The 25,203-nt window shown below is 42.1% G+C and overlaps 1 protein-coding gene across 1 annotated transcript in view; it reads left to right on the top strand.

The window, feature by feature from the left end:
- The window catches only part of col6a1 (collagen, type VI, alpha 1), a 25,754-nt gene extending 6,915 nt beyond the window's left edge, over positions 1–18,839 (top strand). Inside the window, exons 6-35 of the mRNA XM_023421789.2 lie at positions 167–187; positions 907–927; positions 1,022–1,066; positions 1,185–1,238; positions 1,406–1,450; positions 2,007–2,033; positions 2,134–2,160; positions 2,272–2,316; positions 2,423–2,476; positions 3,062–3,124; positions 3,211–3,273; positions 3,359–3,412; positions 3,509–3,544; positions 3,638–3,700; positions 3,967–4,029; positions 6,387–6,449; positions 7,226–7,288; positions 7,450–7,500; positions 7,589–7,624; positions 7,795–7,857; positions 12,090–12,155; positions 13,822–13,857; positions 14,222–14,258; positions 14,487–14,495; positions 14,607–14,740; positions 15,028–15,134; positions 15,818–16,004; positions 16,114–16,288; positions 16,406–16,435; positions 16,541–18,839. Coding sequence (XP_023277557.1) covers positions 167–187; positions 907–927; positions 1,022–1,066; positions 1,185–1,238; positions 1,406–1,450; positions 2,007–2,033; positions 2,134–2,160; positions 2,272–2,316; positions 2,423–2,476; positions 3,062–3,124; positions 3,211–3,273; positions 3,359–3,412; positions 3,509–3,544; positions 3,638–3,700; positions 3,967–4,029; positions 6,387–6,449; positions 7,226–7,288; positions 7,450–7,500; positions 7,589–7,624; positions 7,795–7,857; positions 12,090–12,155; positions 13,822–13,857; positions 14,222–14,258; positions 14,487–14,495; positions 14,607–14,740; positions 15,028–15,134; positions 15,818–16,004; positions 16,114–16,288; positions 16,406–16,435; positions 16,541–17,145 — 2,343 coding nt within the window. The 3' untranslated portion in view covers positions 17,146–18,839. The remainder of the gene's footprint in view (positions 1–166; positions 188–906; positions 928–1,021; positions 1,067–1,184; positions 1,239–1,405; positions 1,451–2,006; positions 2,034–2,133; positions 2,161–2,271; positions 2,317–2,422; positions 2,477–3,061; positions 3,125–3,210; positions 3,274–3,358; positions 3,413–3,508; positions 3,545–3,637; positions 3,701–3,966; positions 4,030–6,386; positions 6,450–7,225; positions 7,289–7,449; positions 7,501–7,588; positions 7,625–7,794; positions 7,858–12,089; positions 12,156–13,821; positions 13,858–14,221; positions 14,259–14,486; positions 14,496–14,606; positions 14,741–15,027; positions 15,135–15,817; positions 16,005–16,113; positions 16,289–16,405; positions 16,436–16,540) is intronic.
- The last annotated feature ends 6,364 nt before the right edge of the window (positions 18,840–25,203 follow it).

Genomic DNA, 25,203 nt, shown 5'->3' on the forward strand with positions numbered 1-25,203 from the left:
CTGCAGGAGGCGCTGCAGCCCGCTCCTCTCCTCTCTCCTGTCCTCTCCTCTCCTCTCCTCTCCTCTCTCCTCTCCTCTCTCCTCTCCTCTCTCCTCTCCAGACTCTATAAACAGAAATAAACATTTGAATTTTAAATTAAGCTGTGTTTTCTTTTCTTCTTTTCAGACAAACGAGACAAAGGATGTGGTATGTCATTTTCTTTTTGCACCGTTTGCTTACAACAGTTTGATTTAAAGTAGAAAGTTAACTGTGTGTCTGTAAATGTATCGTTGGATTTCCTCACAGTTAGGACTAAGCAACATTGCTTAAAAATGTCATCAATAACCTTTGAGCTTTTTCAGCAGTTTGTATAAAATTGTGATAGAGCTCGAATTAAGTGCTGTTCTGTATACTCACCAAATGTCATGGCTTAAAAATGTTTTCAAAGTAGGTTTATGTTTATGGCTTTGTGGCTACTAGTGCTGTTTATCTCCTGTTCTTTTCTGGCTCAGTCTTTGTTTCTGGCAGCTTGTGCTGCCATATAAACTCTGCTAAACACTCTCAAACTCAGGAAACATGGCGGAGTCACACAGGAGCACCACAGGAAGCTGGAATGAGCACATGAAAAGCAAATTAAGATTGCTGCGATATTCTGGATCCTGGTTAATTTTGTATCTCCAACAAAACCACTGCAGTCATATGTTAAATATTGGACACACTGTCCAGCCGTGCTGTTAGACACACTGATGTTAAGTTCAGAGTATTTTCACTTTGAGATCAGACCATAAATCATAGGCTCATACCCCATCTGCCTAGATATGAAGAAAAAGAGCCAATAATCTTTAATAATCAATAATCAAGCCAAACATAAAGACATTTTCCCTGCTGTAAGGTGTTCATAACTCTTCTTTTCTCTTTTCTTCCAGTGTTGCTCTTTTGACTGCAATGTAAGTATGCTGTTTATTGAATTCCTCCCAATTCAAATGCTTTTTGGATTACATGTTTTGAGCAATTATTTAATTGGTTGTTGTTTGTTTGCAGGCTCCAGGAGGGCCCAAAGGACCAGACGGAGACCCTGGCTCAAAGGTGTGATTATCATACGAATACATCTTATGTCAGACACCTACTGCAGCCAGTTCATTCAGTTGCACTTGGAAATTGAAAAATAAATGAATGACCTTGTGTTTGTTTTTCCTGCCTACAGGGAGAAACAGGTAGACCAGGAATGCCCGGAGAGAAAGGAGATATTGGTGACGTGGTAGGTGATTTCCACAATACACACATCCACACACACACACACGCACACACACACACACACACACACACACACACACACTCGTAAAAAGGACACAACAATCGCCACATCTCCTTGTATCTATCATGGAGCACAACCTAATAAAAATGAATTGTTTTGCTGTGTTACAGGGTAAAATCGGAGATCCTGGTCCTGTCGGTTACGGTGGAATGAAGGTAAAGTTCACTTCTACCACTCACGAAACATGAGAAGTGTTTATGTTTTTTACTCTAGAGAATAGACTGAGAGACTGTCTGGTGTTAGAGATTTTAACACTAGTGACAATAATGCAGACAAAAGCTGAGAGTAATGATGCAATGTTTGTAATGATGAGGGGATTTAATGGAGGTACCTAACCAAGCCAAATGAATGGGTTTACACGGTCGACACAATACCGTGTCTTTCATTGACATGTGTAATGGGTTACATCTTATCAGCACACACATATATAGACTTTTTTTTTCTCCAGTGCTTTACATATTGTTCACATTGTAGTCTCGAGATAAAGGCTTTCTTTAGCAGCCAAGTATTTAAAGCAGATTTTCATCCTGTGAAAGCCCTGACTCAGTTTTTTGGTTCACATAGATATTTATGACCTAGAAACAAGATGCTGTCTAGACCTTCTGAAGGTATTTATGATAGGTCGTGTAGGTGAGACTTTACTCACCTTATCCGTGACCTCCAGGCTGCGTATCTTGATGATGATAATGATTTGTGTATTTCCGTTTCCAGGGAGACCGCGGCCCCAGAGGAGAAAAGGTACTAACAGATCATACAAATATCATACAACATACTTTTAACATGACTCAGTATATATTCTGTATACTGACTGACCGGTGTTGTCTGTGTTTTCGTGCAGGGGGAAAGAGGACACAAAGGCTACAAGGTGAGCTCCTCCTGATGCTCTCTCATCTGTGGTCGCTCTGAAATCTAATGGTTCATTTCTTATTCCGTCACTTTTATTCTCATTTATTCTGTAATTCATTTTCCTTTTCAGGGAGACAAAGGTCAAAGGGGAAATGATGGAATCGATGGACGCAAGGTGAGTTACAGACCCAGACGTCCAATCAGTACAGCTCTGTCCATCTGGCTGTCTTCCTTTTACTGATATTTATTGTCCTACATGTTTCTGTGGTTTTCCTCATTAGGGTGAAACTGGTTTCCCTGGTCTTTCCGGCTGTAAAGGATCTCCAGGATCAGATGTGAGTTGTAAATCTCATTTTCAGAATAATCCCACTGTTATGGTCCTTCAGACAGCCTGAATCACAACCAGGTGGAAACCAGTCATTAGAAGTTAACACACTCTGACAATGACATCAGGTTTGAGGACTGCAAAGACACAGCCAATCAGAAATGTAGGCGTAAGGACACACACACACTGTGTGTCTTTCTATTTTTGTGTCTTGATTTTTCTCTTGAATTAACACGTTCAGACAAAGTCACTTCCGTATCTGCCCGAGGTTCAGCTTCATTGTTTACACATTAGCCATTTGCATGTTTAGGAATGTCTCTGTCGGTGCGGCCCTGACCAGTATCAGCTAATGATCTCAGTCTGCCTGCCTCGAGGGCCCCGAACGCAGGATCCGGGGCCCTCGAGGCAGGCAGACTGAGGTCATTAGCTCTTTAATCACCACTTCGTTTACATTCTCTGCTGTCAGATTGTTTAAATGAACAAACACACATGCAGACATGAGCATACATGCACAGCGGGCCTCCTAGATTTAAAGTTGTGGCTTCAGCTGCTTATGATCATGAGCTGAAACTGTGTCTGTGTTTCATGTTTCCAGGGTCTGCAGGGAGACACTGGACCAAAGGGAGACTCTGGTCCTTATGGATTGAAGGGAGCAAAAGTAAGATTTTGGAAGTACTTGCGCTGTCAAATATTGTCAGATAGTCTTTTTGTGGCGTGTGATAAGACATTTTCTGCTTATTTCAGGGAGATCCTGGAGCACCTGGTCAACCAGGACATCCTGGAAACTATGGACCTCTGGGACCTAAGGTAAATCAATACAAAGAGAAACACAGGAGAATGACAAGCGACAGAGCGAGAAATAAGACTTGTATAAATATGTGTGTCTTGACAGGGTGATCGAGGCCCTCGTGGACCTGATGGAGACAAAGGAGAGCGTGGAGATGATGTAAGTAATACTTCTCCTGGACAATACCAAAAATATCCACTATGCAACGTTTAATGGCCCATCTAATATCCTGCTGTGTGTGTGTGTGTGTTTCAGGGCGCACCTGGACCAGATGGACCTCGTGGCGATAAAGTAAATAAATAAAATTAATATTGACTTTAAATGAGTGTTTTGTGTGTATTGAGCTGCCAAAGTATACATTAATATCTTTAAAATGTCTTGTAGGGACAAGTTGGAGAGAAGGGCGAGCAAGGAACCCGTGGAAACAGAGGTCCAAGAGGAGATGCAGTAAGTGATGATAAGGATGATGATGTGAAGGAATGAAGAATAGATCCCCACTCCCTCAGGGACTGTCTGATTTCAGCGTCTTCCCCTTAGAAATTCATGGGAAATGCAGCTTGGCGCTCGTACTGAGTCGTCTGTAACCACACTGAACTTAATGGAACCCATACTTATTATTATAGTGTCATTGGTTGTGTACTCCTACTGATCCAACTTTGTTTAAAACTTGGCTCTGTCACCATAAGCTCGCCCTAAACATTTCTTCTTTTCAGGGGGAGCCAGGACCCCGTGGAGAGCAGGGGAGGGAGGGCCCAACCGGAGCCAACGGAGAACCCGTAAGACACACACACACACACACACACACACACACACACTCCAATATAAACACACACAACAGTTGAAATAGGCACAAACAGAAGCTACGTGCGCTGATTGTTAGCCTGTTGTTTCAGGAGGCGACACAGCCCTGAAAAAACGAACCACCCACTTTTTTCTCTGGCAGCGTCCTTTTTTTTCCAGTGGGAGAGGGAACGCGTGCGCATGCTTCCTGGTGTGCGTGCACGTGTGAGCACTCACATCCATATTTCATGTTGAGGAGGAGTACATTTAGAGATGCTTAAACAGAGGCGAATCTGGCTGGTGCCCCAGAGCGCTGCCCACTCCTCCATGCTCCATCTCCCCTCTCTCATTCTCAGTTTTTACTCCTCCTGGGAACATCGACACTCACTCTTTCCCCTCTGACTCAGTTCTTCTCTCCGTCAGCTTGAGCCAAAGCCTCAGTATGGTTTTTCTTAATAAGGCACCGGGCAGTGTAATAATAATAATACGTTACAAGCGTTAGTTGTGGTAACCTCCATGAAGTCAGAAGTTTCAATGGCTCTTTTGTGCTTTCGGCTGCTCCTCCTTTCCTCATTAGAGCTGAATGACTCGTGAGGAGCTGAATGGTACAGAAAACATGGAATAACTGACATGTTGGGCCGACCTTATACACTCAGGAAAAACTGTATCCTCACAGCAGTTATGTGCCGCACATCCTCTGCCCTCACTCTACACTGTCAAGCTACACTTCATGGTAGCACATCTATAAAGCACTTAATTGTAATACATTAGCAATATGCAAATGTTAACTTTGATTTAAGGACGCGCTGTGATATAATCTCTTTTTCTGCCTTACCCAGAGTCAGCCGAAAAGAGCACTTAACTCTGCATCGATAGTCCTGGTTGTGTTTTAGCCTGGCTGTGCTCAAAGCCAGGAAACGGAGAAACAAACTAAAGTGCAAAACACGCCTTTCCAAGAACTACCAAATGTCCCTGTGCACATATCCAACAATACGCTCAAGTGTTTCATTCCAGCAGTGTGCGAACCGTGACTTTGCTCTAAGGACAAGACTGAGGTGTTGCACATAGCAGCAGGCCCCAGCTGTTGCAGAGATGTTAAACGCGAACTGCTTCTGTAAACTAAAGCGTTTTGTTGTCGTCACTATAAATCGTGTGTCAAATTCACAAGATGCAATGTGTAAATCAGACACCTTGGGAGGTTTAGAAAGAGCTCATTTCCACACTTAGCTGTTTAATCTGACGCGTCCAGTCTTTTTTTTTTACCAAGTTTGGCTACACAACTACAATGGACAGACAAAAATGATCTTTTTTATTTGGCTTATATCTAAATAAACAAGTGGTTCGTCCGAAATGTTGGGGTGTTGCATAACATATTACAAACTGTGTGACCTGAAAGAGTCTTTGTTAGCTGCGAATAAGAAGCTATAGCGTGATGCTAGTGGCAGTGCTGTGGACGTTGTTCAACATATTCAAACATATTTATGGAGTTTACCACGTATTGACATCATTTGATTTCATTCAACTTTTTGACTTACTCATCATGAAGACACATTAGCTGGAAGATTGTTATACATACATAAGAATAATAACTTACAGTTCCTTGAATGACCACTTGTCGCTAGCTCTAAAAGCAGGTCAATCCCCATAGACTCCCATTGAAATGTCCGACTTTAACACAGAAACAACGAGACAACGAGACACAGGTGCAGCACATTAGGGCGGGTCCGACAATCACAGCCGTGGGAAACACACGAGGGCAGGAAGTGAATCTGAAACGAGAGGGAGAGTTAGTGAAGTCAAAACAAAACAGGACGTATATAAAAAGACATGACATGCAGACACCTGAGTGTTGTCATGTTCCCAGATCTTAGCAGCTACTTTGGTTTGTACAATGTCATCATAACAAATTGAAATGATGCGCAAAGATATAAAAAAAAAAAATAGTTATAATTATCAAACAGACTTTTTCTGTTTGATAATTTAATAAGAGCAAATAAACAGCAGATGAAAATATTTAGCTGACCTCCAGAGGTTTATCTTCTCACCTGGCTGCAGTGATGTAGAAGTGTACTCCGGGGGCGGATCAGTACATAGTGACATCACCAGTGGTTGTGGTAACAGTGAATCACTGCTTCTCAGCCATGTAGGAAGTTACTCTTTTAGATGGGAAATTTCAGGTTAGTCTCCGGCCTCAGTCATCGAATTCCGAAAAAAAATTAGGAAGAAACAAATAACAAATTATGACAAAAAGAATTATGAGTCTTTGTGAGGAGAATCAATCCATGAAGAAACCTAAAAAGATGTTTTAAAAATGAGCCAGATGAAGGTCATTAACAGTGTTGTTGTTTTCCAGGGCGAACCTGGCAAGGTCGGTCCTCCTGGCTACAGAGGAGATGAAGGTCCACCTGGACCAGAGGTGAGTCCAACAGACCACACACGCACACAGATTATTGCGTACATATGTTTAAAGCCCCGGAAAACGTATTTACTAAATCAGCGTCTTACAGTTAGTGACAGGATCCTACTGGAACACACTTGTCTGGTCACTGTTGATCAAACAGTCCTGAAGCCAAGAGTATTAAACTCTTCATAAATAATACTTTAAGATCATAATGTCTTTTTTTTTTAATTTAGTATGCATGTTTAATATTATAGAAGGACAGAAATAAGCTTTCAAACTAAGCTATTGAGTTTATGTGTCTTATATTATATTATATATATTTAATATTATAGAGAAATACTAAAGATTTGACACTCAGAGAATAAAGCCTAAAACATAAGCGCTCAGACTTGGCACTGTAAACCACTGATTATTTCTATAATCGATGTAAATGTGCAGTTTACTGCAATCAAAAAGCTGTTGTCATCACTAACCATTTATATTACAACTGTTAACAATTATTACTACAAGACCTTTAAAGCGTCTGGACTCTCATTATCTCAGTAATCAGCCAGGCTGACCTGAACCTGGAACAGATTGTAGTTACTGATTGTTGCATAAGCAGTTAAAAGTCACTCTGCTGCACACACACACACACACACACACACACACACACACACACACACACACACACACACATACACATACAGTGCCTTGACAACATACATAAGCAAACATATGTAATGTGTTTGGATTCAGTTGGATGTCATATTTCATGTGTTTCTAATGTAATCATTCCTTTCGTCTCACAGGGACCCAAGGGACAGAGAGGAATCAAAGGATCTCCAGGAGACAGAGGCCAGATGGGGGAGAGGGTGAGTATGGGAGACGGGGACGGGGACGGGGACGGGGGGGGGCACGGGGAGAGACAGATGTGCACCATCCATCATAAGCCCTGCCATGAGGTTTGCATGTGTGTGTGTGTGTGTGTTTGTGCGCGAATGGATCTTCAAGTGTCTCTTTTTCTGTGTTTCAGGGAGAGGATGGCGTCCAAGGAAATGGTACTATAGGTTGTCATGGTTTCCAGGTACGTGGTCATATCCGCACCATGTCATGTATAACACACTACGCTACATTTTGAATGTTTACATTCTGAACACTTGCGTCTCCTTTAGGGTTATCCTGGGGCCCGCGGAGACCCTGGTGAGCCGGTACGTCATTTCAAACTTCCTTTAACTTGAGAATCAGACTGTCGCCGGACTTTTATTAGAAATCAGTTGAACGGGCTTCGCTAGCTCTTTGCATTTTACATACATTTTAAGCTAATGTAAGTATGTTAATGTCTGCTAGTGACCCCTAACACTTGCTGTGTTACCCTCAGGGCAGCAAGGGAACCCCTGGACCCAAAGGAGATGACGGAGATCCCGGAGATCCAGGCCTCGATGTGAGTCTGCTTTTTTGACTTGTCTCTTTTTTGGAGTTGCTCCTCGCTCTTGATCTCATTTTATCGTTCCTCAATCCTTCCTTGGCAGAACGCTGACAGGATGTGAATCACATGTCTCGTTTTATTGGCACATTTACATATTTCTTTTTTATTGTTTTAACACTTATAATAATATAGAAATGTGGATGTGACTGTGTCTTCTTTTCATTTCATGTCTTTCATTTTGTTTTTCTGTGTTAGCTCCTTATATACTTTACCACTCTTTTCTTTTTATCTCTTTTTATACTCTGTCCTTCCTCTCACTCTCTCCTTCTGTTCTGCAGCTGGGAATGCTCTCTTAAGTCGATCTGAACTCATTTTGTGTGTGTGTGTGTGTTTGTGTGTGTCACTAGGGAAGATGGCTGTGATGTGATGCAGCTGTGTATATGTCGTTGTTAAGGATACCAGGAAATGAGCAGAAACGATGAAGAGACTGCATTACTCTGTGTGTGTGTGTGTGTGTGTGTGTGTGTGTGTGTGTGTGTGTGTGCGTGTGTGCGTGTGTGCATGTGTGCATGTGTGCGTGGCAGCGACTGTACGTGTTTGTGATCATCCGTGTCCATACAGAATGCCAGTTTTAACACTTTAACCCCCGGGTTCAACTTGGTCGTGTTTACATTGAAATTACTGCATTTCCAAGGTTCATGTTTCATGACATAAACATTTCTGCACATGTTTGAACGTCTCTCTCTCTCTCTCTCTCTCTCTCTCTCTCTCTCTCTCTCTCTCTCTCTCTGTCTCTCTGTGCATCAGTGACCTCTTTTCTCCAAGAGGAGTCACACTTTTTAAGCTTTGGATTTACAGCATCAGATCAGTTTACCACTCATCAAGACTTAGTGGAACTGAAGCACAGCGCAGGATTAGATGCAGAAATATGATTCCAGTCGCCCCGATGTTTACTCTTTGCATATTTTTGCTTGTCCGTGAGTTGTGACAGCAGCAAACCGGAAACATCTCAGAAGCCCTATAACTGATTCTGCAGCTGTGTTGATCAGCGGCTTGATTTTAAAGCACCAATTCATTGACTCAAAACATGTCGAGTCAGTTTAGAGGAAACACTTGTAAATCATCACAACACCGTTTTGGATTCAAACTTGTAAAAGCTGCTTGTTTGTTGCTCCGCTGACTTTTCTAAAGACTACAAACTTGTGGTGGGATTTGGAAAGTGGTTTTCAGGAATGTAACGTTAATGGACTAAAACATATCAAATAAACCGTTTTGTCATAGACAGAGCCAGAGCTATGCTCAGCTAAGCTAACCTGCAGCTGGCTGTAGTCTTGAGAGATAAGAGAGTGGTAGCGATCCTCTCATCTATCGTGGCAAGAACGCTAATAAGTAAATAGCACAAAATGTGAAACTACTCCCTTATCATCAGTGTCTGTTTGATAATCTTTCCTCTGCTGTTCTTCTATTGGTCCGTGACTGAGTCCTTTGCACAAATACTTAATTAGCTGCCGTTTTTATTGTATCTCAATGGAAAAAATGAATCCATTACATTCCACTTATCCCCAGAGGCGTTCATTCGTGTCTTTGTTCCTTGTTACGCCTCTTTTCTCAGAACAATCGTTTGTTTGTCTCCGTAAGTTTTACTCTCAGCCGTTCACTGTTTTGGACAGGGCACTGGAATCTGTTTGGCTTGAAATCATGAAACTGGATAACCACAGTTTAAGAGAATCTGATGCCTCTTGGTTCATTGTGATTTTGGAACAACTGGATTTCTAAATTGTTTAAATATTTTCACACTGTACTGACATGTACTTTGTTGCCTGGCCTTTCTCTGGCCAGAGGGGACGGGAGGGGTTACACATGGGTGTGTCAGAGAAGATAAAGGTGGAGACTTTTGACTTTTACCACCAACATAACTATTTGGCCGACGTGCTTTGAAATGCATCATATACACATATATTCGACGAGGTGCGACAAGCATCGTCACATCCGTCTGTCTGTGTGTCGTCAAATATTATGCCATAAACTCATGGACATGTGTTTGTGTGTGTGGATGATATGGCCCATGTTCTTGACATCAGTGTGTTTAAAGTTGAGAATGTGCAGTAAGTGGAAACGTGTGTGTGTTTTTACTCAAGGCTGACAGCAACTATGTTATGTGTATGTGTGTGTGTGTGTGTGTGTGTGTGTGTGTTTTAAAAGCCAGGTGCTGGCATTACCGTCTCTCTCCCTACCGCTGCCTCTCCTTCATATCTGTCCACTGGAGGTACATGGTTGTGCAGCAGATCTGCTTGTTTGAGTCGGCGTCTATCTCAGATCAAAGAGCAGAGAAGACTTATCGTGATGATTTGTGACTTTACAGTGCCGGTCGGCCCTCCTGCCCTCGCTACAGCTCGTTTCTGTCCGGCACACTGAGCTGTAAATAAGCATTTATGTGACAACCAATCAGGATGTGTGTGGAGCAGAGAATTAAAGGTTAAAGTTTGTCTAATAATGATCTTTGAGACTTGAGGACACTGAGTCACGTTTCTGGTTCTTTGTCCATTTTTACTGAAGAGAATACAGGCAGGTTTACAGTTCAGTATTGACTGAATGTGTTCTTTAAAACAGACGTTACCCTTAAATCTTCATGTGTTTACGAGCTGTTTCTGGAGCATAACATTATTTAGCGCGATGTCCGCTCTCCGTTTCTCCCATTTCTGACGCTGCCGGCAGTCTGCCTCAAACCAAACCACCCGCATTTGTTTAAAGTGTGTAACAGTATCTGTGGGAACATGCAAGTTAAAGATGAGATAATTTTCCTAAATTGACTTATTGACTTGTGTTAAGCCCTTTTATTTTCCGCACTTCTACAATCTCACAGTGCTGCAGCTGCAGGGGCTTTAGCTGCCCCCTCTTCCTGCAGCTGCGCTGGGGTGGCAGATAGCTGGATAGAGACGAGCAGATCTGGTTGCAATTAAGATTTGAAATGGATTTAGAGGCTTCCCTCAAAATGACTCTACATGTTGGCAGTGATTTGAGATGAAACCCCTCCCTCTAAAATGATATACTGGTGTGTATTTGTACAGAGCGGGATAAAATATAGTCAAATATTGACTAAAATTTACAAGTAAAAGTACAAGTAAACAAGTACGAGTAAAAATCCAAAGTAAAAGAGTAGAAGAGAGGAGTTTTTCATGTTCTGGAGAAGTCCCCCGTTAATCTGCAAAGTAACTGTAGCAGTAACCAAATGAGTGTTAAGTGTTAAGTGGCCACCTCCTTAAACATCTCATCTATACATCTATATATAAAAACACTTTGGAGTCTCTTACACCCGACGCAAAGTGGTGCCAAACACAATGCAAGTGTCTTTCAGACCGACGCAGCTGTCACTTTCCCGCCCAGTGCCCACGTTTAAATAGCAAATCTGAGCGTCTATGGGCGTGTTGGTTTTAAAATGAGGTGTGGTCAGGCGCATTGTTGGCACATTGCTGTCTTGAGGCAGCGGAAAGCGATTGTGCAATTGACCGAGAAAACCCTTTGCTGAATTCAATGGCGCAGTATTTCACCGTTATTTTAAGGGCGTGTCCTGACATAACTGTACTGCTTTTGGCAGTGGGTGGTTGTTCCAGAGTGCAGTGCCATTATGTGACTGTTTACGTGTTTATCTTTGTTAAATCACCTTAAAACAACGCCACACTGCACCATACCTAGATGTAACTCATTATAACTGCATGGAGACGCCCACACAGTCTGTGCACCTGCCACCTTGTGCATTTATTATTAACATTTCAACAGAGGGTGCAAAATATTAAACTATTAAACTGCACCCTCAGAAGCCCTTTTTCTCAATGTCATTTATCCTTTCCAGTGGAAGTATCTCAAGGCTCCATATTAGGACCATTAACCTACTTCTCCATGAACAGTAATTAATCTATTCTATTAAGCGCAGAGTCACATTTAGTTCAAATTATTCAACATCCTCAAGATCCACTCACATGCACATGATCTTAAAGATGAGAAGAGGAACATGTGCACATAACTGGGCCGTCCCCTGCAGTCATATTTAGGCTTCCTAATTTTTATAACACACCTTCAGGACACAAATCTGTCAACTTGTGTGACTGTGACTGACGTTTGCAGCAGCACATATTCAACATGGATACTGTAGTTTGAAGAAAATGCAGATGCGTTTATTAAAACAAAGAAACGATACAAAGCTTTGGGCCTTTCTTCTAATCTCCATGTCATTTTTTCTCTTTGCACAGAACAACGAAGGAGGAGATCCTGGACCAAAAGGGGCCAAAGGTCACAGAGGACCTGAGGGCAAACCGGTAAGAATACCACAGAGGCAGTGCATGAGTGTGTGAGTGTGTGCGTGTGTGTGTGTGTGTGTGTGTGTGCACTTTATCTCCAGATGTATGCAGGTCGAGACACTAGAGGGGCTGTTGTCCACAGGCTCTCACATTCAGACATACTGTAGTTTTGGGATCATTTTACCGTTTTGTAAATACTAACATCACAAGATTAGCCTAGCTTAGCTCTGTTGAAAATTACATTTTAATTTACAAATGTACAAAGCCAGTCTTAGCGAAGTGAGACTACATCATGTGTCACTGCCACAGCGGAAGAAACAGGATTTCAGTCATTTCCTATCACACCACAGCTTTTAATTACAATTACTCAAACTGGAGTGATTTGTTGGGAACTAGTTTCGGCTGCGGATTAATACACATTTGGTGATTTCATGAATATTTACAGCACCAGGACGGTAAGCAGAAGAAACTACAGTGTCCTGTGTGCGTGGTGATGAAGGAACATTTTATTCACCTGCATGTTGTGACTCACTGACGAGTTTTTAATAGAGTTTGGACAAAATCTACATATGTCTAACAGGCTTTGGCTACACAAGCACCCCTTGTTAATAGGATCAAAACGTTGATTTATTGACAATAAGAAATATAAAGAAAATCACCAAACTCACACTTTGAACAAACTGGGCTCACAAGTACAAAACAAACCTTCAGCACTGTGGCTGGAGGTTGCTACCGATCACAGAGACGTCCAGTAAATGAGCTAAGCTTCGTTAACCTCATCGCTCCACAAACCACATGCTAAGATGATAAGTTTTTTTTTTTGTTTGGCTCAGTGTACAAGGGAAAGATGTGTGTAATAAGTGCAATTCTCCACCTCTTTCACCAACTGGCAAGAAGAAGCTTGTGGTTCTGGACCGTGAGAAAAAAATGAACAGAGTGGATCTAAATATAAAACTGTGTATGAAGACATGTTCTCTGGGGCAAACTATCAGTTCTCAAACTCTACCCTCAAAAACATTCCCATCTTTCTTTCTCCTGTCTACTCATCCTCTTCCTCCTCCTCCTCCTCCTCCTCCTCCTCCGCCCCTCTTCTTTCAGCCTCTCTGTTGTCTTGTGTCTGTGTAGCGTATTTCTTCATGAACAGTTTGCGTCATGTGATTCTCAGTTTCTCTCGTCTACAATTAACGTCTCTCTCTCTCTCTCTGTCTCTCTCTCTGTCTCTCTCTCTCCCTCCCTCATGCGAACTACGCTGGCGTCTCAGTCGCAGAAAAGAATGCTCTTAAACTGAGTTTAATTTCTGTTAAAACAAAACAGATGTTTTCTCCCTGCAGCTGAGCAAAAAAACAAAGTTCTGTGGCAATGAACTTTTTGGAAGATTCACATGTTGTTGCAGGAAGATAGCAGTGCAGAAAGAAAAAAAAGGGTGGGTGTGGATGTGGGTTCTGTGACTGAGGGATTCTGGTCTGCAGTCAAAGGAGTGATGGTTTTCCAAAGAGTCACCTTATTTTTTATTCCAATTGAAATAGAAAAATGCTTCCAGGAGTCGCTATCATCCAAAAGTCAGACCAGATAAACTTTTATCCGGCCAGTTTTTCAAACAGATAAACATACACATCTATCAGGGCGATGAATCACTCGGTCTCCCTATCTCCTGATCTCACACTCATCCTCTCTTCCCATCCAGGGACCTCCTGGGCCTCCTGGACCACAAGGAGCTGATGTGAGTATAAAAAACATTTGAGTCAATGTCTCTAATCTGAACCCTCGGCCTCAGTTTGACCCCGAGACAGGAGAGCTAAGTACCACAGGTTTAATTCCCTCTTCAGGCCGCGCTAGTTTTCAACCTGAAAGTGATACTGTATGTTCAGTCCAAAGCCACACATCCAATTTCCTGAACACAAAAACCCATAGCCTTTCATCAAAACAGTCCTCTAGGTAAAATATGACCATTGTCATGTTTTCTTTTTCTGTCGGAGCAGCTTGAAACAGTCTAGGACCTGGTTACGTGTTGTGTTTGAAAGTTATGTAATGTGATTTAACAGCATATTGCAGGACTGTAACGTGTACACCACCTCTCTCTTCAGGAATGTGAAATTCTGGATATCATCATGAAGCTCTGCTGTAAGTTACACACTCAACACTGAAAGAAATGAAACCACATGCTCTCTGCGTTAAACACTTTTGAACTCAGGTTTTTATTGCACAAACATGCAATCAAAACCTGAGGAATGTGAGGGTTTACGTGGTTTATGTTGTGTGTGTGTGTGTGTTTTTATTTTCTGCAAAGTCAATTAACTTTCATTTGTATTTTCTTCTTTCTTTTTCCATCCTTTTCTAATCACTTGGCAGCCTGTTGTGGTAAGTTTGAGCCCAATCTACAACACGGTCATCATTAGGTTATTGCCTACGCTCCATGGCGGGTTTGGGCCAGTGTGGTTTAGTTTATGTGTTTCTTTTCTGTGTCTTCAGAGTGTAAGTGTGACTCTCTGGACTTGGCGTTCGTTGTGGACAGCTCAGAGAGCGTCGGTGCCGCAAACTTTGCTATTGCCAAAGACTTTATCATCACAGTCATCGACAGACTGATCAAAGACCAAAAAGTCAAGGTAACAACCCTCTTGTCTTGACATTTAACAGAAAACACATTTTCACAGATGTTAGGAGCTGCCCGCCTTGTTGAGAACAGAACTTAAAATAGAAAGTGTGAATGAAATATGTTGTCTCTTGTTTTGCAACTCGCTCTTAAGTCTCTCCAGTGACTCTCCCCTTCCAGTTTGGATATAATTAGTCAGGATGGGTGGGACGCAGAAATGTTGACAGAAGAAAACACATGCTTGTAGACATAACACACAGACCAAAACACACAGTCACCATGCAATGTTTCTCTTTCCAGTTTGCAGGTAATGAGTCAGCATTGAGTGTAGTCCAGTACAGTGGATCGAAGGCCCAAGAAATCGTCCGGCTGGGCGAAAACGTCGATACCCTCCTCGGTTTTAAAGAGTGAGTTCACATGCTCGCAATCACAATCCCGCCTTTCTTAATGCTTCTTTTTTTTTCTGTGGCTTGTTCTTTAAAGTGTCGTATAATGGTGATTCATAATGATTCAGAGTCACCGCTGCTGCTGAGGTTTGATTTCAGTGTTTCAGCTGCAGGTTACATCCTCTCCAAACCAAACACGCTTTGCCTCAACTTCACACGAGTCAGTATTTGTTCGCTGTGTTTTAGTGTCACAACAAGCTCATAACCATCTTCAGGGAGAGGCAGTGCAGCTGATAGTTTCCAACTCAATATTGGCTGATTACATTTTCAATAGTTATCTTGTTTGGTGTCTTATTGACAGTGAGGAGAATAATTACAACGTCATCACTTTGCACCCGTTTCAAAAAAAGGCCCTAGCTTCGCAAAGCAAGACAACATGGAGTTATCTTAACTACACATTTATTTACTCACCATCTTTTTAAGTTGAGAATTAAACATTGTAAATTAAAAGAATAGTGTAACAATTTGGGAAAGACGCCAAGAGTGACGTGATGATTTTCAATCATCAGTCATATCTATATGATAAGTACAGAGCTGGAGCCAGCTATATATATATATATATATATGTATATATAAATGTAGTGACTTTTCTTTAAAAGCCATTCATTTTTTGTGTCATCAAATCTCTATGTGTCTGTGTGCAGGAAGGTGAGAAATTTGAACTGGCTGGCTGAGGCCACATACACAGGCGAGGCCCTTGAGTTCACTCTGAAGAGGGCGATCCAGCTGATGACAAACCAGAACAAAGTTGTCCTTGTTCTCACCGATGGCCGCTCTGATACCAAGAGGGACACGGTTCCCCTCAACATACTCTGTGGTCAAGGTGTCACGGTGAGTAAAATACACCTGCATAGACGTTGCATGTAAATGTTCGTGCCAGACCCTTTAACTAAAACACTCAAGTAGCTGCTATCCTGAGAACCTGTTTCCTCGAATCCAGGTGGGTGGTTTAGGAGTGAAGGACTACTCAGGCCGTCAGCCCAACCAGGAGCAGCTTGAAGATGTGTCGTGTACGAATGACCCAGTCAAACCGGGCTTTTCAGATGTCCTGGACAACTTTGCTGATCTGCTTGATGACACTTTCCTGCAGAATCTCACATCCAAAATCTGTCAAGGTGAACACACACTCATAGGCTGCACACAGACACGCATCCTTGGTCATTTCCATTGACTGAATGTATTGTACCAACACCAGATAAACTGACTGAACCCCCTGTTGTTTTCTTATCCAGCTAAGAAATGCCCAGACTACAAATGTCCCGGTGAGTCCGTTTTACAAGTAAAGTGAATTGAAAATGTATAATTGTTATTTTGGCTTGGAAACAGCTACTGATCCGATGTATTGTGTCTGTGTGTGTGTATTGCAGTCATTTTCACTCAACCTGCCGACATTTTGATCATGATGGACAGCTCGGCCAGTGTGGGCCAGAAGAACTACGACATAAGCAAAGAATTTGTCCTCGTCTTGGCCAAGCGTTTCCTGGATGCGCAGAAGAACCCGGGTGCTACTGTCAAAGTGGGTGTGGCCCAGTACAGCCGAAATGCCGAAATGGTGCAGTCCCTGACCACCAATTTCACCACTCTGTCTCAAAACGTTACAATGGCGTCCTTCCAAAATGACGGCACCAACTTGTTACAGGCCATGCAATTTGCCATTGCGCGTTCAGATCGCCGTGGAGACTCATCAGGAGGCATCAAGAAGGTGGTGATTTTCTCTAATGGGAGGTCTCAGGGCGTCACCGAGCCCATGTTGGTGAAACGTGTTCGCGAGGTGGCGGATGCCGGGTTGGAGCTCTTTGTCATCGCCGCTGGCAGCCAGGTCAATGAGGCCAACCTGCGCACGCTGGTGAGCAGGGGGCGGTCAGACGACCACACCTACGCCCAGCGCCACCTGTTCCGTGTCCCAGATTACCCCTCTCTCCTCCGCGGGGTCTTCTCCCAGACCGTCTCCCGCAGGGTGTCCATCCGCTAAACGCAGGGCCCCAAACAACAGGACCAACACGCTTTAGATTTTTAGTCCCATTATGATTATTCAGTCTCACTCATTTACCGTACACTGTGTTCAAGTACTTTTAAAAAAAAAAAAGAAAGAAAAAAAAAAGAAAAGAAGAAGCGACAGATGATTGTGTGGCAGTCTTTTTTTTTTTTTTTAACCCGTATTTTACCAGGCAAGACATTAAGAACAATTTTATGGAATTTTTAGTTTCATGAAATTGTTCTTATAAAAGAAAGAAAATGTAATCCAATGTCCATGGGACTTTTTTTACCCTGAGTTGAGACTCCTAGGTAGACCATCTCAGGCTGTGCACAAAGTCCACCTCCTCTGCTTGGATCATCGGCCTGTAACCCCCGTCATGGCACCATTTAGAGCCTTAGAGGTTGTAGCGACAGTGAACAATTGGAAGGAATTGCTGGGAGGCAAAACTCAGGGTAAAAAAATGTCCCATTTCGAAAAAGGGGCACTTCAATCCTGGAGAGCCATCGGAAATGACCGCTTCTAAACTTATTTCTGACTTTCACTAGCGCTGGGCTGATTTCTACTCAGGTATTCTGCAGTCCTGTATCACTATCAGCTTTGACTTATCCAAAACAACTAGTGTGAGTTTAAAATGGCTCATTGAGGTTACACTCTTGTCTCTCCAGGACTGGAGACTCCTGCCACCTGAAGGATTGTGTTTACGGTCTAATGTGGAGTTATTTTTGTAGCTCTTACCACTCTTTCAAGTGGTGCCGGATGGGCACTATCACAATTTTACATAATAAGAACACAAGTGAACTAACCAGAGCTGTGAACTGAAAACTTACAGATACAAATTCTTTGGCGAGTGCCTGCTTTACCTGAATGACTGGTAACCTGGAGGGCGGGCTTATGATTGGCCAGTCAGCTTTATTTTAAGTTTTGCCTTATGAGGCTTCTAGGACAAAGTGAATTGGAAAAGTCATAACATGTTCCCGCTTTGGTGAGAACTTACACCCGACATCACTTGAAAGCTCTATTAGGTCACCAAATCGACAGGGGAAACAGGATGTGACATCAGACAGACTCTCAAACAAAACCCATCAGGACTTCAACTGGTACTAATGAGGACACGACAGCTGGACTCAACATGTGTGAGTGTGTGTGTGCGTGTGTGTGTGTGTGAGAGAGAGCACCTCTGTGTGTACATGCCTTACATGTGTGTGGTGGTAAGGTAATTTTTTACGTGTAGCCTTGGGCGTTTCATAAACAGTTGTACAGGGGTCACTGGTTCAAATTACAGAAACCTGTTCTTTATTGTCTGCACAGAGGCCTCTGTCAAACACACACACACACACACACACACACACACACACACACCTTTGTACTTCATCAGTGAGGTAGGAAAACATCTGTCATGGTTGAAGGCTGGAAAAGAAACTTAATGGGACTCATGCTGCAAGCCCCCCACACCCACACACACAGAAAACACACACACACCTTTTAGATCGCCTCAACTGTAAATTCCAGATCTTCAGTTTTGTTCTTATCAGTGGCCCAAAGTGGCTGTACTGTTGTTATTATCTGTGGTGCTATTAGTCTCAGTGTATCAGCCTCTAGCCATGTTGTTAAAGAAGATATTTTTACCTGAGGACACACGACCTCAGGACTGTTGTAAGGGCTCCTTCAATAAAGGTTGCTACACCAAACTGTCTCTGCTCATTTTTATCCACTCACACACACACACACACACACACTCACACACACACACACACACACACACAGAGAGAGAGAGAGAGAAAGAGACAGACAGACTTGAAATTTCAGTTTTAACGTTGCACTTCCATGTGTACATGCATAAATAAAGCTCTACAGATTCACTATGTCACTATGAAATTCAAACACAGGATGTTGAGCCATGATTGTTACCTTAAAGGAAAACTATGTATTTTGAGCCTGATAGTGACATGGACAGAGGGACTGCAAGCCCCCGTTAAACCTTGGCAAACCCCTGAATTCCCCATCATCCAGTCAGATTTTCAATTTTTCTAATACTATGGTTTATGATATCTTCATGTTTAGTGCTAGTCAGTCAATTTGTCTCCGGTTTAACATCGCTGCTTGGTACATACATATTAATATAAATATACATATAGATATATATACAGTTAAAAACTAAAAACAAGAGTGTTGGATGGGTCAGGCAGTGCAAAGGAACAATGAAGGTAGTGCAAAAACTAGATAATAAATAATAAATAGTAGATAAATATGCGGGCAGGGGATGAGTGTATATGTCCATTGTGTGCGATATTATAATGTGTAATGTCGATGTCAGAGGTTATTGTTCCTCTATGATTGATTTAAGTGGACGGTAGAAGTTGTGCCCAGGGTGAGATGGATCTGTGATCATGTTTCCTGCACGTTTCCTCGCTCTGCAGGTGTATAAGTCCATGATGGAGGGCAGTTTAGCACCAATGATCCTCTCTGCAGTCTTGATTGTCCTCTGTAGTCTGTTCCTGTTTCGTTTGGTTGCTGAACCAAACCAGATGGTGATTAGTAAATGATAGCAAAGTTAGAAACTAAAGCAGTGAACACGGACAGCATTACTGTATCTGCTGAACATTATAGAGTGATGCAGGGATGAGTCCTAAAACCCAGAAAGTAGCAAAGTAGCAGTTAGCATTTTAGCACTTCCAGTTTCCTCAGGTTTATTTGACTGGGTTTTTTGGTTGGATTAAATCAATTCTGTGGTTCACACAAGCTCAACACATTTTCGCTTTTTATTCTACAACATAAATATGTGGGTAATTACTTCAGTCATGATTTCTTTCAGCTTTTATGCCTAAATGAGACTACAGAGGTTGTTAAAGATCATTAGCATATGCCGAACATGAAAACCAATCCAATCCAATCCAATCCAATCCAGCTTTATTTATAAAGCACTTTAAAAAACAACCAGAAGTTACCAAAGTGCTGTACATGATAGAAATGATAAACACAACATAAATTAAAAGACATAAAACATCAATAAAAACAGATATATAATAAGAGAAAACAATAAAATAACATAAAATAAGATAGAACAATAAAATAAAATCACATCTTACAAGGTGTCAAAGGCCATGGAAAAGAGATGGGTCTTAAGAAGGGATTTAAAAACAGACAAGGAAGATGCCTGTCTAATGTGCAGAGGCAGATCGTTCCACATTTTCGGGGCTGCCACAGCGAAAGCACGGTCCCCTCTGAGCTTGCGCTTCGTTTTTGGCACCCTCAGGAGCAGCTGATCAACTGACCTGAGAGAGCGGGTGGGTGTATATGGTTGCAGCAATCCAGAGAGGTAGGGAGGGGCGAGACCATTGAGAGATTTAAAAGCAAATAAAAGAATTTTAAAATGAATCCTAAAATGTATGGGCAACCAGTGAAGTGAGGCTAAAATGGGGGAAATGTGGTCATATTTGCGTGTGCCAGTTAAAAGACGTGCAGCAGCATTTTGTACCATCTGGAGGCGGTTGATGGAGGACCCACTAACCCCCACATAAAGTGCATTGCAGTAATCCAGCCTTGTGGTGACAAAGGTGTGGATTACTGACTCAAAGTGCTGCTTTGAAAGAATTGGCTTTATTTTGGCCAGCTGCCTCAACTGGTAAAAACTTGACTTCACAACTGTCTTGATCTGATTGTCAAGTCTGAGGTCAGAGTCCAACTTAACTCCCAAGTTAGTGACGCTGGATTTCAGGTGTTGAGCCGAGGAACCTAGATCTAGACAGAGGGTCTCGGAGCTGCCACCAAAAACAATCACTTCTGTCTTCTTTTCGTTAAAATTTAAAAGATTTAGAGCCATCCAGGCCTTTATGTCTGCATTCAAGTAAGGGTGTGACAGAGAATGCTTGATTCTTTTTAAGAGGCATATAGACCTGAGTGTCATCAAAACCAGTTCCCCTTTACAGCCTCATTATGTTTATACCCGCTTTTGTAAAGTATTTGTAACTTTGTAAGAGGGAAGACTTTTGTAGAACATGTGAGAGCTAAATCAAACTACAAGTTAGACGTTCAGTAGTGGTGACGTTGAAGCGTTGAAGAGATGCGACCATAGTTTAGCTCCTTTAGAGCCTCTGTTAGCTAACGTTAGCTTTTTACTAACAACAATTGCATTTGGCTTCAAAAGTCATATGATCATATAAGCGGTGTTCATTAGTGAAGATTAAGTATCAAACCCTTTTGTTTGTGCCTACAAGAGCATGTTCAACTAACATGACGTTAATTGAACTTGTGTGCTTCACTCCCGTCATTGGCTCATGTTGTCATGTCGTACAGACACTGTAGGTAAATGTAAATGTAACTGTCTAGCATGTTTAATACACTTTACTTTCTTACTTTCTGACCAAAACTATTTAGATTGTGTCAGGTATGCTTTTTAGCAAGTTGCTAATTTTGGCCTTAAGTTAGTTTAGCTAGCTAATGTTAGCTATCTTACAGCACACTCTTTCATTTCCAGTGCTTGGAAACTTTCTACTCCACTTCATTTATTTGACAGCTTTAGAGAAACAGGCAAGATACTGTAAGGACTGTATCACTTAAAGGTGTCATGTGTAAAATCGTGCTACTTGATCCACCTCCATAAGGGGCAGCATTTCACCTATTCGCCCCTGTCCAGTTAATCATGTTGTTGTTTTCCCCATGTTCCTTATAATTTATTATTTATATGTGCATCCATTGTTGATAGTTAAAATTGTTTCCAGCACTGAAACAAATTATGAGTATTTGTAATACAGTGGTGCAGTATCCAATAAACATATTAACAGGAAATAACAATAAAAAGATAAAATACTGTAACAGTCAAAAAGATAAATATACATAGATACACATATTAAAAAAATAAAACTATGAAAAAATCTATGTACAAAAGAGTTGATAAAACTCCTGCTGAGCAGGATGTGCAAAAGATCACAGTATAGACAATATCTGTTCTGTGCAGGGATAATACTTCAAGGTATTAGTGTAATGTGGTTGTTGATTATTGAGGCCAGATGCAAAAGTAAAGGCAGGTGCTGGTCGATCACTAGCTCGTTTTCTCCGTGGGACTCAGGGCAGACTAGACGCTACACTGACTCACACAGCATCTAGCGTCATAAAGTGGTATTAAAACACGGCCCGGGACGCAGCTAGTTGGTCATGACATGATCACTGTGGCTCCTTCACATACTATTGATAGTGTTAGTTCATTTTTTGAACATTTTAAACTAAAAATCTGGCCAGATCTTACACATTACACCTTTAAGTTCACTGAAGCATGCTCCTGCATTGTACTGGTTTGTCTTTCGCCCTAGGGAAAAAGTCGACCCCCTTTTGTCGTTGTTGACTGTGTTTCACATTCTGTTTACAGGTAGCCTTACTTTCAGTTTGTCCTACATGCTTCAGATAATATGGTAAAGTGGTTGTTTGTTTACAACCTTTTGGACAATGTCAACCTGACTGCTCATTTTTCTGTCTGTTGTCCTTTAGTTCATACGCAATATTATTAAAAGTGGCTGTAGAGAAATTCAGGATTTAACCAAACACTATTTCTGTGAGAACTTAAGGTGCAGCGGTGACAGTGTGGCCCCTACCTTAATCCTAAATCTAACCCACTGTGTAAGCAAGTACCTGCCTGCTGAGGTGCCCTTGAGCAAAACACTCGACAGCTCCAGGGCTACGGTGCTGCCACTTAGTGTGACCTTTGACCTCCCTTTTGAAGAAGAGAAGAAAGAATTCCTCCTTCAGGGGTCAACTGTGTGCCACTACAAATATCTTTTTCCTTTTCTTATACATCTATAAATGTGCTAAAAAAAAAAACTGTATATACAGTTCATGGACATGCAAATGTTAAATTCTCTTCCTCTCGCTGGCTCAAGAGAGCCAGATGTTTTATATTAATCTTCACACTCAGACTGCAGCAGAATTTCAGTGGAACTGTCTCTGTTTGAGTTACTTTCCTGCTTTTTTTTTCCCTGTTGCACAGATTTGAGCCACTGTTTTTGATCTTGGCTCTGTGCTTTTGTGTGTGTGTATTTGTCTGTCTGTGCGTGTGCACGTACACGCACTGTACGCATCTGCACTCTTTGATACATCTCTTCCTGTGTCAAAGTCAAAAAAACTGAGCCTATGCATGTGTGTCTGTTAGTTTGTGTATGTGTGCATGGGTGTGCCCACTTGCATGGTGATGCATATTTCTGTGCATGGTTACAGCATGTGCACGTGTATACCTGTGAGATTTGTGCAGATGTGGAAATGTGTGTGTAAGATGGACTGTTCCTCCGAAATTTGTCTTGGCTCCTCTGTCGTTTTTCTGAGCTTCAATTTCCTCCTTCCTCTAAAGCCGCAGCGACTGGACCTCTCTGACATTTTATTCTCAGACCTCAGCACAACATTTCCACCGAATTTCACTGGTAGTGACATAAGTTATAAGTCATAAGTTGCACACATGGACTTGACAGTGCATGATGTGTGCACAACCCTGTGTGTGTGTGTGTGTGTGTGTGTGTGTGTTGATAATGCACTAGGGTAACGACTCCCAGCTGCCTTGTCTGAACAGAGAGCACATCTGGAAAAAAAAGGAGGAAAAAAGATTGCAAAAAGAAGCAAAGGAAAAAGGGGAGTAGATGTTAGCTTATTGTAAGTTTAAAGTAATATCCTGTTTATTTGTTCTTAAATACAGAATTCATGATTCAGGAGATGCACTGGAGAACATCTGGAAGAAGTACATCACTGGCATTCATAGACAGAGAGTCATAGACATTAGGACAGCCTTGTAAATAACCTTTAGAGCTTTACACTTTGTTTGTCTTTGCATGCTGCAGGCTGCATGAACATCCATCTGCTTTTGACAATGCTGTGCATTTATATCTTTGTGCTCATTTTCCGTGGAACTGTGAAAATAAAGTCGAAGCGATTTTGGTGAGTCGAGCTGTTTATGATTCTGGAACTGATTATGCAGAAATCCCCCTAGAGTGAAACACTCTTTATGTCCATGTGAAAGAAATAAAGAAAAAAAATTTGAAAGAGTGGAGAGTGTGTGAGAGAAAAGAGAGAGGCAAAGGCTGGTTTACTCTTATTTGGGAGGGAGGTCATTCCTATTGTATGAGTCACTGTTCTAAGAGAGACCAGAACCCCCCCGCCTCCGCCTCCGCCCCCGCCCACCTCCACATCTCTCCATCACATGCACACACACACACACACACACACACACACACACACACAGACATCTTGCTCCACTCCTCTCTTCTTCTCTTTTTAAGGAAAAACGCTTCCCTGGCCAAGACAGCGAGAAGAGCTTCATAGTGCTAACTCTGGTCAGCAGCTGGCCGCCGCCTCTTCCTCCTGTTGTCTATCTTATCCCCTCTCCTACTTGGTTCCCTTGGCAAAATGCTGACTGCTGTCTCTCCTCCAACCACCTCTAGACTGCTTGTAACCCACTACAATGTCAGGTAAAGTTAAATTGAAAAGCAGGGGGAGTGAAATTTTTAAAACAAATCCATTAAATGTCAGTAAATGTCAAAACAAAGACTGTTGATTGTAGAGGTCAGATCCAGGCTCCTAAAATAAGTGGGAATCTTTCATCCAAATGCACCTTTTCTTTTTTTTTTTAAAGATATGACTTCCAAATAGACCTCCAGTGATTCACATCATCTTTGATAATGATTTAACACAAATGAGCTCTTCAGTCTGATAGCGTATCATGTAACAGATGTGGACTTGGATGAAAAGCCTGCTCCTGACATGGCCTCCTGTGCTCTGGGCTGCATGGACAACACATTAGTGGCAGTGTTACTGCTTAATGCACCAGCAGCTCTGCAGGTCACATCAGAAAATCCAAGCAAATTGGACTCTGATATGTTCAACCTGTGGTGCTGCAGCCGGCCCACCATCACCAACAATGACATGAAGTAAAATATGCTTTTCATTCACAGTGTAAATACAAGTGCAGATGTGCACATACATGGTAAGTCCTGTACATCGGAGACCTCCCACTACGTCCACAAAGACTTTAAGACGTACAAACAGGCAAACAGGCAGCTGAAGCACCTACATGCATAT

Source organism: Seriola lalandi, unplaced genomic scaffold (assembly GCF_002814215.2).
Source record: "Seriola lalandi dorsalis isolate HSWRI2012SDOR001 ecotype SW California unplaced genomic scaffold, Sedor1 jcf7180002054677, whole genome shotgun sequence".
Taxonomy (NCBI): Eukaryota; Metazoa; Chordata; class Actinopteri; order Carangiformes; family Carangidae; genus Seriola; species Seriola lalandi.